Consider the following 13,294-nt stretch of genomic DNA (forward strand, 5'->3'; position numbering starts at 1 on the left):
CAATTATCAAATAATAATTAAATTTCATGTCATATTCAAAATAACGATATAAACAATACAAATAACATGTGCGCTCACTCACAAGAAACAATACAAGCGAAACCCTAGCACGTAAGAGATAAGGCTACATTACAATAAAAGCTGTATTGTTCAGCTATGTATGAAAATTTTAACTTACGGCGTTTACATTTTGTTTACAAAACTTATTAAAATGATTACATAATTAATAATTAACCTAGGTAAAGTTAAAAAATATTCTTATCCGCGTGCCGCGAAGTATCTCGTCGAATATAGTTAGTAGTAGATATACCTAACGTCTTTGTTTAAATTACATCACCCTGTATTTATAAACAAATGCAACATAAAAACAATAATTGTCCCCTTCACCCTCATAAGCTAGTCTGCGCGCGAGAGAGACAGACATACTTTTCATGATGCGTATGCACTATGACGTCTTCACAGACACTACACATGTGCAATGTTTAAATGTGTTGACTTTCCAGCTCTTCTTAATCGGCCAATACATATCGTGATTTACTACTTGCCCCAAGGCTGCCCATTGTGAAGAGGGCCCATGAATGGACATCTAAATTTATCGGTCTGTGTATGCAAGATACTTAGGGCATTAATGGTTTAATGCTCTAAGGCAAGATACTGTATAAATAGCATTCTTATAACCAGTTTCATATATTCTGTTTATCTCTGGAAGTTAAGACTTCCTTTACCCTATATATATTTGTATATGTGTATAATAATAAAAGTATGACATAAAATAGGAGGATATGAATAAGAATGTTCAATAAATTTAGACTTAAAAAATTTAAAGGATGCGGGTTCGAGTCCCGCCTCGTGATCGAATTTTTTCTATTCTTTATAAATTTAAATTTAAAGAAAAATAAAAGTAATTGGGATTTGCCCTTAAAACATAGATTTTTTGAGAGAGTTTTCTACAAATGACAAAAACTGAATATTTTGATATAGCTATAGAAGTAAATCAAACCAAATATTACCACACATGAAACTCTATTTTTAGGGATGTAACTTTGTAAAAATGAAAAGTTACCAAAGTTAAAATTATAGAAGTTTAAAATATAAATTATTTAAGTGACATTATTAACATAGTTCAACCCATAATCGATGATCAATGCACTCAAGTTAATCAGGTAGGCACGCCTTGTCTGATAATAGGACATTTTACACAGTCAAAAAATTGTTTAAGAATGTGAATGTTAGTAAACAATCCAAATAATATGCACTATGCAGCACAGAGTAAGTAAACTATGCAGTTTAACATGTGACTGTAAAATATACTTTTTGCATGTAAAAATTATTAATTAAAGGATCCCTATGTTTTTACATAGTTATCTAAATACATTTCTTCTGTATTGTCACTGAACTAAACGGCTGGACCAATTTTAATGAATTATTTTGTGAATTCGAGATTGGTCTAGATTTACTATTCGAACATGATCAAAAGCTACTAAATATAAATAGGAATGTGTAAAAAAGTGACAACTTTATTCAAAATACTTTAATAAACATTATAAATGCGATACAATAGTGAATAAACCAATTAATACTCATTAATAGCCTCAGTTTATACTTTATACTTCTTACTTCCATTCGTCATCATCGTCAGCTTGATTGTCTGGTTCTAACATTTTGGAAAGCGGCGAGTCTCCTTCCTCATTCATTCTATTGAATAAAGATGTTAATAACTTCTTATTCAAGTGGTCAGTTTGTGTTGTTTCTCGCACAGGCATCTCAGGTATCGCTTCTTGAGTATTTGTTGTTGTTTCCTCCTTTTCCGGCGTGTTTAATTTGACCATTTTTGCTATTTTACTGGATACTAATGATGGATATAATAACAATATAAATCGCTTGTTTGGAGGGTAATATAAAAAACTAAATGAATACAAATTCTTAACACAAATGAGTAATACTGTTAGAACCTCGTTAGAACAATTAAAATTCTACGAACGACAACAAAATAATAAAATCAAATGTTCAATCAGCTTGACTGTTGACGTTTGACAGTTGACAGAAGATTTTTTTAATATTTTTCGGCGCTATGATACTTGGTATTTGATTTTGAATAAAATTAATTTAGCAATACAAAGAGTGGACTGAAACTCAGTACCACCTGCTCCCTGTTTCCTTTTTTATGAATAAACAAGTTTAACTTAATGTTGATGACCATTAATTAACCTTTGAAAATTTATATAGATTTCGTTTTGTGAACGGCTTAATGATCTAAGGTGAACGGTTTATAGTTTCATATGCGGATGGTAGAATAGATTTTCTTCTAAAATGATAATAAGTCTAATTTTAAGTAATATTAATTAACACAAAGAAAATATAAATTGTTAAAAAATACTTATTGAAATACATTCATCTTAATTCCAACTAGTATTTTATAGTATTAATGAGGCATATTTCCCCTTTTTGAAATCTTAATTTAGAGAAGTGGTTGTATACTGTACACTGTATACAGGGGTTCTTGCAAGGCTAATGCTTATGTTTTATGAATCCATATTTTAATACATGTGCGTGTTGCTTATCATATTTTAGTAAAATAATTTATTTAATCAAATATTAATTAATTTATTAAATGAGACACCAAGTTGCCATATCTTAATTGGATAATAAACTGGCAAACCCAAAAACCGAACGTCATCGTTTACCATCCTTCCCACAGAGCAAGTAATATAGTAAGAGACGGCACTCAGTACTTCGATTTCGAGCTCACGCACACATATGCATGTATTACTTAGGTCAAATCTTATATACCAACCTATGAAAAGTTTACGTCAAACATGACCCACATTGCTGCCAACATTTAAAAGTTGTCGTTGCTAGTGATGTCTCTTTATGAGTGCTGGTATCGATAAAACTTCATATCGATATCGATAAAATTATCGATGCTGGGTAACAGCACTACTAATTATTCTCATCCATATTCAAATTAAGGGAAATTAAAAATAAAACACCAACAATGTAGATCAATAAGTTTATTATAATATTTATTATTTAATAACATTTTTATATAATATTAAAACACACTATTATCAGCAAAAATCTTGCAAAAATTGATAATTCCATTTGAATTTTACTGAATATCTTTATTTAGGCATGTAGGACTTAATTCGGCTTAAATATTATGTGAATACAACTAGATTCACATTTTATACTTTTCCTTGAAATATTTTGCGGGATTTCTATTAAATCTCGTTCTAAATTTCGATACCAATATATCGTTGCCGTTCGGATCGCCATATTGGAATTGTATATGAAGAAGCCGTTGTTTTCTTTGGACATAATAATATCTCCTCTCCAATTGATTCTACAGCCAGAACATGACGTATTAGAGACGTTTTCTCATAAATTGTTTTGTAATTATTATGTTTTATCTTCCATATAGAACAGTCATTGGGTACATATTGCAAATATTTTAGTCACAAATCACAATTATCTACACACAAAGATTTTAACATTGTTTACACAATATAAGACTTTTTCTTCTTTTTACACTTTTGGCAGAAATATTACAAATTAAATAGTTCAATGTACTGTACATTAACTGAGTAAATAACAAAATCTACGATATACGAAGAACAAATTTTGTTTAACAACCATCAAAACAATAAAATAAAACGCCATTTTGAATTCAAATTTCAAACAACAAATCAACATCAAGTCGTTGTCTATGCTTAAGTCTTAACCATTGACAAGAAATCGAAGAAAGAAAGAAATAATTTATTATTGTACTAGCTAAAAATTAAAATGTACAAAAATAAGGTTTAAAAAAAAGAAGAAATAATAATAAATAAAACTAAAATATTAAATCTTTTATTATATGATTACATCGGAGAGGCCAACATTAGAAATATTTTTATTTTTTCTAAATGTTGGCAGGCCAGACTTGACCTTAGGTCTTGGAAAAGTACAAAATAATTTGAACTCTATGTCAATTGAATGAAGTTTAAAATTGCTTGATAATGTAAGCCTAACCAAAACGATGTTCTAAGTGTCGACCCACTGATCCTTCCGACCAGCGACATTATCTTGGACTGGTGTTAAATTAATTATTTAGAAAATTTAAAAAGTTAGTAATAGTGCTAATTATTCATTGACATCTATTTTATCGTTATTATCATTTTACAGAACTTTGTAAAATATGTATTACATATCAACATTTTTAGCATCAAGTGCACAGCTCTTACATAACTTTGCTACCTAACCTGCATTTTTTATCATCTGATTTTGTTGTGTGTGATATTCCAGGGCAAAATGTTGGGCCGCTTAGCTCCGGGTGTCTGCACCCAGGTGACCATGGTGGTCAACCATCAGCAGAACCGTAATATGGCCACTTTGAAGTCGATTTCTCTACGTCTCAAGTCGGTAAAGAATATCCAAAAAATTACCCAGTCCATGAAGATGGTGTCGGCTGCCAAGTAAGTTCTTTATTCAAATAAGAAAAATAAAATCTATTCCATTTTCAAATGGAATGTCAAAATCGATTTTTGAAAGTTCGAATGTTTGAAAATTTATCAAATTGTTTTTTAATTTGCAAAATTGCTCAACTACTTTGAAAATACGCGATACTTTAAAATTTATTAAAGGTAATTATTTATGTCATTTTTCCAGGAAAAAATGTTTGGCATACCTTTTTTTAACGAGTTGGTATTTTGCATGAATATGTTAGTAATAACATGCTATAAAATAATTTGCTAAATTGATGATTTTGTTTATATATTATGTCATGAAAATTCCAGGAGTATTCTTTACTTATTAGTATGTAAATAACCAATTAATTAAAGAAAATATCCTTGTATCGAATGATAACCCTGACTAAGAAGTAAGGGAAACTAGGTATATATAATTAAAAATCACACTAACTTTAATCCATGCATAAACTTAAAGGCTTGTCAGGGGCCGTTATGGCCGACCCTAAGGACAAATTTTGCTTTTGCTCATTAACTTACAAATTTTCTTGTTGACTTCTAAGCTTCTAAGACTTAATTTAGTTACTGAACTGATCAATTAATTAATTTATCACATAGAGGAAGCCTTATAACTAAATTGAATAAAAAAAGAGTACAATTTATTGGTTGACCTTTATATGACTTAGATCTTGGTATATAATATAATAGATACACATTTCTATGTGATAACTTTAGTATGTACTTTAGTACTTTAGTATTTAGTATAAAATTAATAGTAAAATAAATGTACACTAATTATAAGTAAATATGAAATATCTAATATAGCTACCGCCTCCTTGGTACAGTGGTTGACGCATGAGCGTAGAACCGAGGGGTCCTGGGTTCGATTCCCGGTGGAGACGAAAAAAAAAAAAAACGTCTCGGTCTGGCAGGACACAGAAGGCTGATCACCTACTTGTCCCTAAAGAAAATCGATCAGTGAAACAGATGTTTAATGCATCTGCCCCTTACCCCACTTGGGGACATAGGACTTCACTTACTTAATATAGCTACATATTATATCACTTAAGGGGCCCATATTCACCAATTTTTGTGTTAAATATAGGTACACCCGTGCTGAGCGCGAGCTAAAAGCCGCCCGCCCATATGGTGAAGGTGCCGTCATGTTCTACGAGCGTGCAGAGGTAAATATATTACAATTTGTTGCAGACTAAAGTGCCGATTTTTCAATGCTTGGATAAAACTTATCCGTCCAATAAAGTATTACACGATAATATTAAAATGTCACGTAAACTGTCAAATACGGACAATTAGAATACGTTTTAAAGTGAAACTTTTATTACATCGTCTCAAACTTTTTGGTCTGTGTAGCGCATGTCGCGTGACGGTCGGCTGCCGAGTAGGTATAAAGCAGTGTTCGGAACCGTTCGAACAGTTTCACTTTTACCGTGGTTTCATAAAACCACACAACATTTTTTAAAATGGTAGTTTTATACATTATTTGACGAATAAATTTTATCCAAGCATTAAATAAAAAAAAGTAAAATAAATTTATCAAAATTCCTTATACAGGCTATTTTTAACGTTATTTGCATATGGAAATCTATATGTTCCTGTGATCTTAGTTCTAAATCCGAACACCCTGTAAACCCTTATATTGTGATTACAGATACTTACCAAACAAACAATTATAGCAGATGAAAAAGGACTTTTATCCCATTGGTATAAACATAATTAGGGTTCTTTTACATTTGCTTTATATTTTTATTTATTGATGTAAATAAATATTACAGGTTGCCCCACCTGAAGACGAGCCCAAGCAATTGTACATTGCTATGACTTCTGACAGAGGTAAATATTAATCAATCAATCAATCGAATCTGCTTTCTGAATTGTAATTGGTAAAACAATGTTATGACAATTCAAAACTGCTTCTGAAAGAAATCTAATTGAATAAATAAATGTTTGAGTTTGAATTCTGTACCAATAGCTATATCACTACATAGTATAAAACAAAGTCGCTTTCTCTGTCCCTATGTCCCTTTGTATGCTTAAATCTTTAAAACTAAACGGATTTTGATGCGGTTTTTTTAATAGATAAAGTGATTCAAGAGGAAGGTTTTAGTATATAATTTATTAGGTTTTAGACAAAGCGGGCGAAGCCGCGGGCGGTAAGCTAGTGATAGTATATATACATGGTTAGTTTTTATCAAATTCGTCATACAAAGTAATGTCGATGTTTCACATATGCCAGGTGTCCCGTGTCGGATAAGATTTTTTTTAAACAGTATATTATTTATTATATTGTACTTTAACATACTATAATTACAAAACACCGCATTGTTCGTAATATTGAAAAAAAAATTGGTTGTCTGTAAAGTCGGTTTACTGACGATAGTTGAACGTGACAACGTCCGATTGTGCTTCTTTGTCGCTCGTTCCGCGCTCTCGCTTGCACTTCAAGCATTACATGGAACGCCTCAGAGCGAGGTAACGCCGCATGAGTCATGTTTTTTTATGCGTGCAGGCGGCTCTATCGAATTATAAGACGTTGTCACGTCAAAAAATCCCAAATATACCTTATACAATTGTTAAGCTATTGCATAGCTTCTATCGCGGGCCTTGAGCGCGGGGACCGAATCGAAAAATTCCGTAACGAAAAAACCTCACGCTCCCCACTCCGACGGGCGCGGAGGTGTGGCTTGAAGGCATAGCATGCAATAGCTTTACCGCGGCAGGCCCCGAGTGACACACGTCTTTTTTACACGCTTTATATTAGCTTCACCTGTATGTTTGTTTGTAACCGACTTCTTTGGGCGCGATTTTGACCCACTTTAAACGGCCAGATTTCGTCCAAACTTTGACAATACACTAATTTGATAAAAATTTTCTATTTTTTAGTTCGGTTTTCTATAAAAAGCGTGTTTTTTAGTTTTTTTAAACTATTATTATTTTATATAATGTAATATATGTGTTTATATAACGTTAATAATTCCCAGGTCTCTGCGGTGCAGTCCACACGGGTGTGTCCAAGGTGATCCGCGGCAAGCTGAGCGAGCCTGGTGCGGAGAACATCAAAGTGATCTGTGTGGGAGATAAGTCGCGCAGCATCCTGCAGAGACTGTACGGGAAGCACATTATTAGTGTGGCTAATGAGGTACGGGAAAATTATTTGATATATTTGTATGAATTTTTGAAGTGAAAACTTCTTTAGCGGCGTTGGGTATAAAATCTTAAACTCGCGTCAGGACACGTGACCTGATCGAAAAAGCGTAAGAGCGTATACGCACTATGCGGGTAGCCGCATTGCGGGTAGCCGTCCGGCTGACCGCAAGCACAATTATGTACGTAATATTCATTTCTATGCGCACTGCGATGCGGCTACCGCAGACCGCACAGTGCGCATAGAAATGAATATTACGTACATAATTGTGATTGCGGTCAGCCGGACGGCTACCCGCATAGTGCGTTTACGCTCTAAGACGGATGGATATCAAACATGCTCAACGTTAATAATCAAGTTTTCACTTCTGCCGGCACTCCCGTAGTGCAACCCGTCTTTTTTCTTTATGGTATTCATTTCAATTTTAAGAAATAAATATTTATTTTTTTCTATAAGTATAACCTATTTATTGTATTTTAAGGTAAGTTTAAATCTTAGATTACAAAATAAAATACAGATGGAGCATGTCAATCTTTCATCGCCCTTGTCAAAGAAAATACGAAATCAAAAACGAATACGTTCCTCCGCTAGTGCTATAGCGATTCTAGTGTCATGCAATACGTCAAAAGGGGTTTGATATTTTAGTAAAAAAATGCTGTCTTGTGATATTAAAACGCTGTAAAACTTGTTCCCGAAAACAAACAAAAAGATAAAACATCGTTTTACAGATTTTCTGTAGATTATTTGGCTTATTTAATTTTGTATACAAATAATAATTTTACAAATACGAAGGAATTCAAAACTTCAACGTATGCTGCCAGTATTTTGAAAATGAATTTGCCATTTTTAGGGGTAAAATGGTTAAAAGATATTCGGGGTAGTGCTGTTGGATTTTTCGATCGTGAATGTGATTATTTGTATAGTGCAATAAAAGTTCATGGTCATTATTAGATTATTTTAAAAAGTATTATACATTTTTTTGTTACTTTTATAAAAAGCGTCGTTTTCGCTTGCGATTTAATTCATGTGAACACATGATGGATATGATGAAAATAAAATGTCCCGCATTCTCGACTAAAAACTACCGCTATTCGCATTCATATGTTTTGAAAAATAAAAACTTTTTTTAATGTAATTTATATAATAAATTTAATGTAATTTATTTAATAAATTTAATGTAATTTATTTAATAAAAATTGAATAAAATTATTTTGTCCATGTATAACTTTAGTAGATAGGTGATAAAATAATTTTTACAATATTATAAAATAATATCAAAAACCCGAATTTATATTAAAATAAAAATTAAAACATGACTGCTAATAATTTATGTAGCCTACGTCACTACCACCACAGCTACCTTCATAATTCAGATGATTGCAATGACACCTCATAAGTCACAACTCAAAATCGATCCAACAGTTTATACTGCAGGGCGTGTCAAAGAAATATTATACATACATACCTACACTCGAAAAACATAACCCTCTTTCTTCCGTAGTCGGGGAAAATTTTCAATATCTGGTAACATAACACCCATACAGAAGCACCGTGTACGTACAGTGCAACGGCGAAATGACAGCACACATAGCTTTATGGAAATGACGATAAATTATTCGGTTTAGTTCGGCAACGCTCCATCTGTCTTTTATTTTGTAATCTAAGGTTTAAATGTAGTGAGTATTCAACGTACTGGCTATGTTTCAAAAAAAAATAAAAAATAAATTATCTAAAAAGATCTGGGTTTAAAATTGTAAGTTTCAAAAACAAAACATAACATTTAAAAAAATTATTGTATTTCAGATCGGTCGCTTGCCCCCTACATTCAAGGATGCAGCGACCATCGCTAACGCTATCTTAACCTCGGGCTATGACTTTGGTTCCGGCAAGATTGTCTATAACAAGTTCAAGTCTGTGGTGTCCTACTCACAGTCTGACCTGCCACTGTTCAGCCTGAAGGCTGTTGAGGTATGTTTTTGATTAAAAATTAAATTTATTATGTATTATATATTATAACTAGGTTTCCGCCCGCGGCTTCGCCCGCGCAGTCAAAGAAAAACGCATTCCCGTGGGATATCCGGGATTGCGTCATTTTCCCGGGATAAAAAGTAGCTTATGTCCTTTCTCGGGTATCAATATATCTCCATACCAAATTTCATGAAAATTGGTTCAGTAGTTTAGGCGTGATTGAGTAACAGACAGACAGACAGAGTTACTTTCGCATTTATAATATTAGTATGGATTATAATAATTATGTAAGTGTCAATAAATCATACTGTTATATTCCACACTAGCTGTGCCCCAAGGTTTTACCCGCATTACTCCGCTCCTGTTGGTCTTAGCGTGATGATATATAGCCTATAACCTTCCTCGATAAATGGGCTATCTAACACCGAAAGAATTTTTCAAATCGGACCAGTACTTCCTGAGATTAGCGCGTTCAAACAAACAAACTCTTCAGCTTTATAATATTAGTATAGATTAAATAATATTAAAATGTGTTTGTTATATTCTGGCAAATTCAAATTAAATATTAATTATTAATGTATTACCTTAATAATTGAGTGTCATAATTATTAATCTAGGTAGATGACTCAATTTTTGAAACTGGCAACTGTTATTGCAATTTCAAAAATAATGGAATTACATTCAAGTTAATTTTTTTTTTCGGTATTGACCGATGTGATAAACCAATCTTACTAAGTTTATAAGAAATATAAAATAGCAATTAAAATGAAACAACAAATATTTTTCCAATTTTTTATTGTCAACAAAAACATATATTATAGTCTCTTATATAACTAATAAACCATACTCAAACTCAAACATTTATTTATTCAATTCTTCTTCTTTTAGAAGCCTTTTCGAATCGTCATTACATATCGGCTTCTAAGGGCCGATTTTTCAATGCTTGTTTAGTGTAGCTGTGTGTAGGGAGATGAAAATAAAGAATGCAGTCAATGGAAATTATATATTCTTCTAAATTACACAAAAATATACTATTTTAATTTATTAACTACAAGACGTGGGTCGGTGGCGCGAGCTATGGGACAACTGGGGGGCGACGCTATGTGAATGTGCGACGCGACCGAAAATCCTGCGTCAGCACAGCACCTACACTTGGATAAAACTTATTCGTCGAATAATGTATAAAACTACCATTTTAAAAAACGTATTCTAATTGCCCGTATTTGACAGTTTACGTGACATTTTAATATTATCGTGTAATACTTTATTGGACGGATAAGTTTTATCCAAGCGTTGAAAAATCGGCCCTTAGAAGCACTTTCGAATCGTCATTACATATTTCTAACATTTACCACCGATTCGGAAAGCAGTAAATACAGCATAAAACCTCTTTTAAATCTATTTTTAAATTTCAGACGGCTCCCAAACTCGCCACCTACGATTCGCTAGACTCTGACGTGATGCAATCCTACATGGAGTTCTCCCTCGCGTCCATGTTGTTCTACGCGATGAAGGAAGGCGCTTGTTCCGAACAATCCTCCCGAATGACGGCCATGGATAATGCTACTAAGAACGCGGGAGAAATGATCGAAAAACTCACCCTGACCTTCAACAGAACCCGCCAAGCTGTCATCACCAGAGAGCTCATCGAAATTATCTCTGGTGCCGCCGCCTTGGACTAAACGAAAAAAAAAATTAAAAAAAAAATTGGCGGGAAACTTTCTGTCAATGTCAAAATTTTTCCTGTCAATGTCAAAATTTGAATTGTTAATCGGAATAAATTATTAAACTTTTCGTCTAATTTGATCCCGTATTTACTGCCGTAGTTAATGCAATGCTGACATTCCCGAACGAAGTCGCTGGATACATGTAATCACACGCAATACATAACTGGCTTCAACATCTTATGTGTGTTTGGTGACGCTCGTTCTATTCCTTGTCGTACACAAAACTTTGTTAGGATTAAGTGGTGGTTAGCAATAAATAAGTATTTAGAAGATTTGCGTTTTATTTTATTCTTTGAATATCCTGTTCATAATGTACAAATAAGCCTTTTCTTACCTATCACAATATACTCCTGAATCGATTCAATGCTACTGAACAAAATTTGATTGAAATTAACGCTTTAGTTGGTTCATACTGAACCAAATTTGATGAAACAAGCAATTATACAAGTTGAGAATGTAAATGTGGCGTACATTACTTTAATGGCGACAGAAAACAAATTACAATTGGAAAATTACGTTAATTATTTTGAGTATTCGCAACGCGTGCGCATATAGCATGCATTTTGTGTTCAATGAAATTATTATAATATAATAACAGCTAATTCATTTAAAAAATGTAGGCAGAAAATAATACTAAGTGGGTACACCAATTTACCATATCTACCTATAAAAAAACTCACGCGTTAGATACGCCTTTCTTTTATGATCCAGTTAAAATTTAAATCCCAACAATAATAATATTATTGACCATACGTCACTAATCTATGGCTGCATTTTATTAGATTCAATAGTTTAAACCACACCTTCGTACAATGCAAGAAAAAGCTAACATTACTAATTATTGTTTTTTCTTGCATTACATTTTATTCATCTTAGACACCATGTTTCAAAGAAACTTTTACAGCATAGAACCTACATAATATGTACAAACGCTATCTAAAATAATCTAATAACATTGTTTGAATGCGGGTTCGATTCCCGAAGACAAAGTCCCGTATCCGTCAAAGCGGCGGAACTACGGTTTTATTCATCCATCGCGGCATTACTTCACAAAAGAAAAAAAAGGCCCAAAAGTGTTTCAAAGGTAAAGCATAATAGCGACAAATTACTACGAGTATAGCCCCCGCCGCTCCGGCCACTGCAGTCGACCGTCAACCAAAGGACCAAAGTATTAAATATTCTGTACCGAGGCTGCCATCTGAGGTGACCATCACCTACGATTTCTTAGTCTATTCAATAAAATTACAAGGAATCCGAAGTATCAAGAGATGTTGTTGATCGCGCACACAGTGGTCGTAAAGCGTGTTGTGAAAAGTGCGCCAATCTTTACATAGATATCTCTACAGAATCTGCGGGCTCACTAACACGGCAGATGCGGTTGAAAACCGCTTCGTTAGTTCGTAGCCAAACTAGTTATTTTTATGTATGAGTACAGTATTTTTGTCACCGAAAACAATGACTAGAAAATCTTTGTAAGCAGTTTTAGGTTTTTCGATACAACCGATCGCTCGTGATGAATACCTACGTCCTTAAAAATGTTAACGACATTGTGACGCTGATATTATCTGAATGGCTAGGTCATAGTTACCTAGGTGGTGGCAGACATTAATTGTCGATAGAATTAGGGTTGGGTAAGATTAAGCCCTTCCGTTCTTCATGAGATTAGTTCATATTATCGTGAAGCTTGACTTACGAAACTATTTTTCGTGATCATTTGGTTGCTTTGTTTGGTGATATGCGTGCATTTGAATAAATTTAGTTCCAATGAGGCATATAATTTGTGTAGCATTACCAGTGTGTTAAAATAAATTGTGTACGTAATCTCTGGTTATAATTAAAAATTAAGTACATTGTAGTTAGTTAGGTTCGTGGATGTCGAAGTTTGTGCACTTTTCATATTTCTGTGTTAAAATACATATTATACTCTAAGTAAAATACCAATTAGACTGTAATATTTCAATTTGAATTGAAATATCTGCTCGGTTGTTTGA

At 33.1% G+C, this 13,294-nt stretch overlaps 1 protein-coding gene across 1 annotated transcript; it reads left to right on the forward strand.

Moving 5' to 3' along the window:
* Nucleotides 1-2,632: 2,632 nt before the first annotated feature.
* ATPsyngamma (ATP synthase, gamma subunit) lies at nt 2,633-11,573 on the forward strand. Its single transcript, XM_089709557.1, has 8 exons — nt 2,633-2,685; nt 4,042-4,105; nt 4,285-4,454; nt 5,551-5,629; nt 6,239-6,296; nt 7,445-7,602; nt 9,412-9,576; nt 10,992-11,573. Exons 3-8 carry the CDS (start codon nt 4,291-4,293, stop codon nt 11,256-11,258), a joined length of 891 nt encoding a protein of 296 aa, XP_089565683.1. The 5' UTR covers nt 2,633-2,685; nt 4,042-4,105; nt 4,285-4,290; the 3' UTR covers nt 11,259-11,573.
* Nucleotides 11,574-13,294: the final 1,721 nt, after the last annotated feature.

This window comes from Colias philodice, chromosome 22 (genome assembly GCF_061535455.1).
Source record: "Colias philodice isolate Cphi_HAF_F1 chromosome 22, ilColPhil1 Martin Lab GWU primary, whole genome shotgun sequence".
In the NCBI taxonomy this organism is placed as follows: domain Eukaryota; kingdom Metazoa; phylum Arthropoda; class Insecta; order Lepidoptera; family Pieridae; genus Colias; species Colias philodice.

Coding starts and splice junctions, on each gene's coding strand:
- ATPsyngamma (XM_089709557.1), top strand. CDS start 4,291: ATGTTGGGCCGCTTAGCTCCGGGTGTCTGCACCCAGGTGACCATGGTG. Junction 4,455..5,550: donor AAGATGGTGTCGGCTGCCAA/GTAAGTTCTTTA, acceptor TGTTAAATATAG/GTACACCCGTGCTGAGCGCG. Junction 5,630..6,238: donor TGTTCTACGAGCGTGCAGAG/GTAAATATATTA, acceptor TAAATATTACAG/GTTGCCCCACCTGAAGACGA.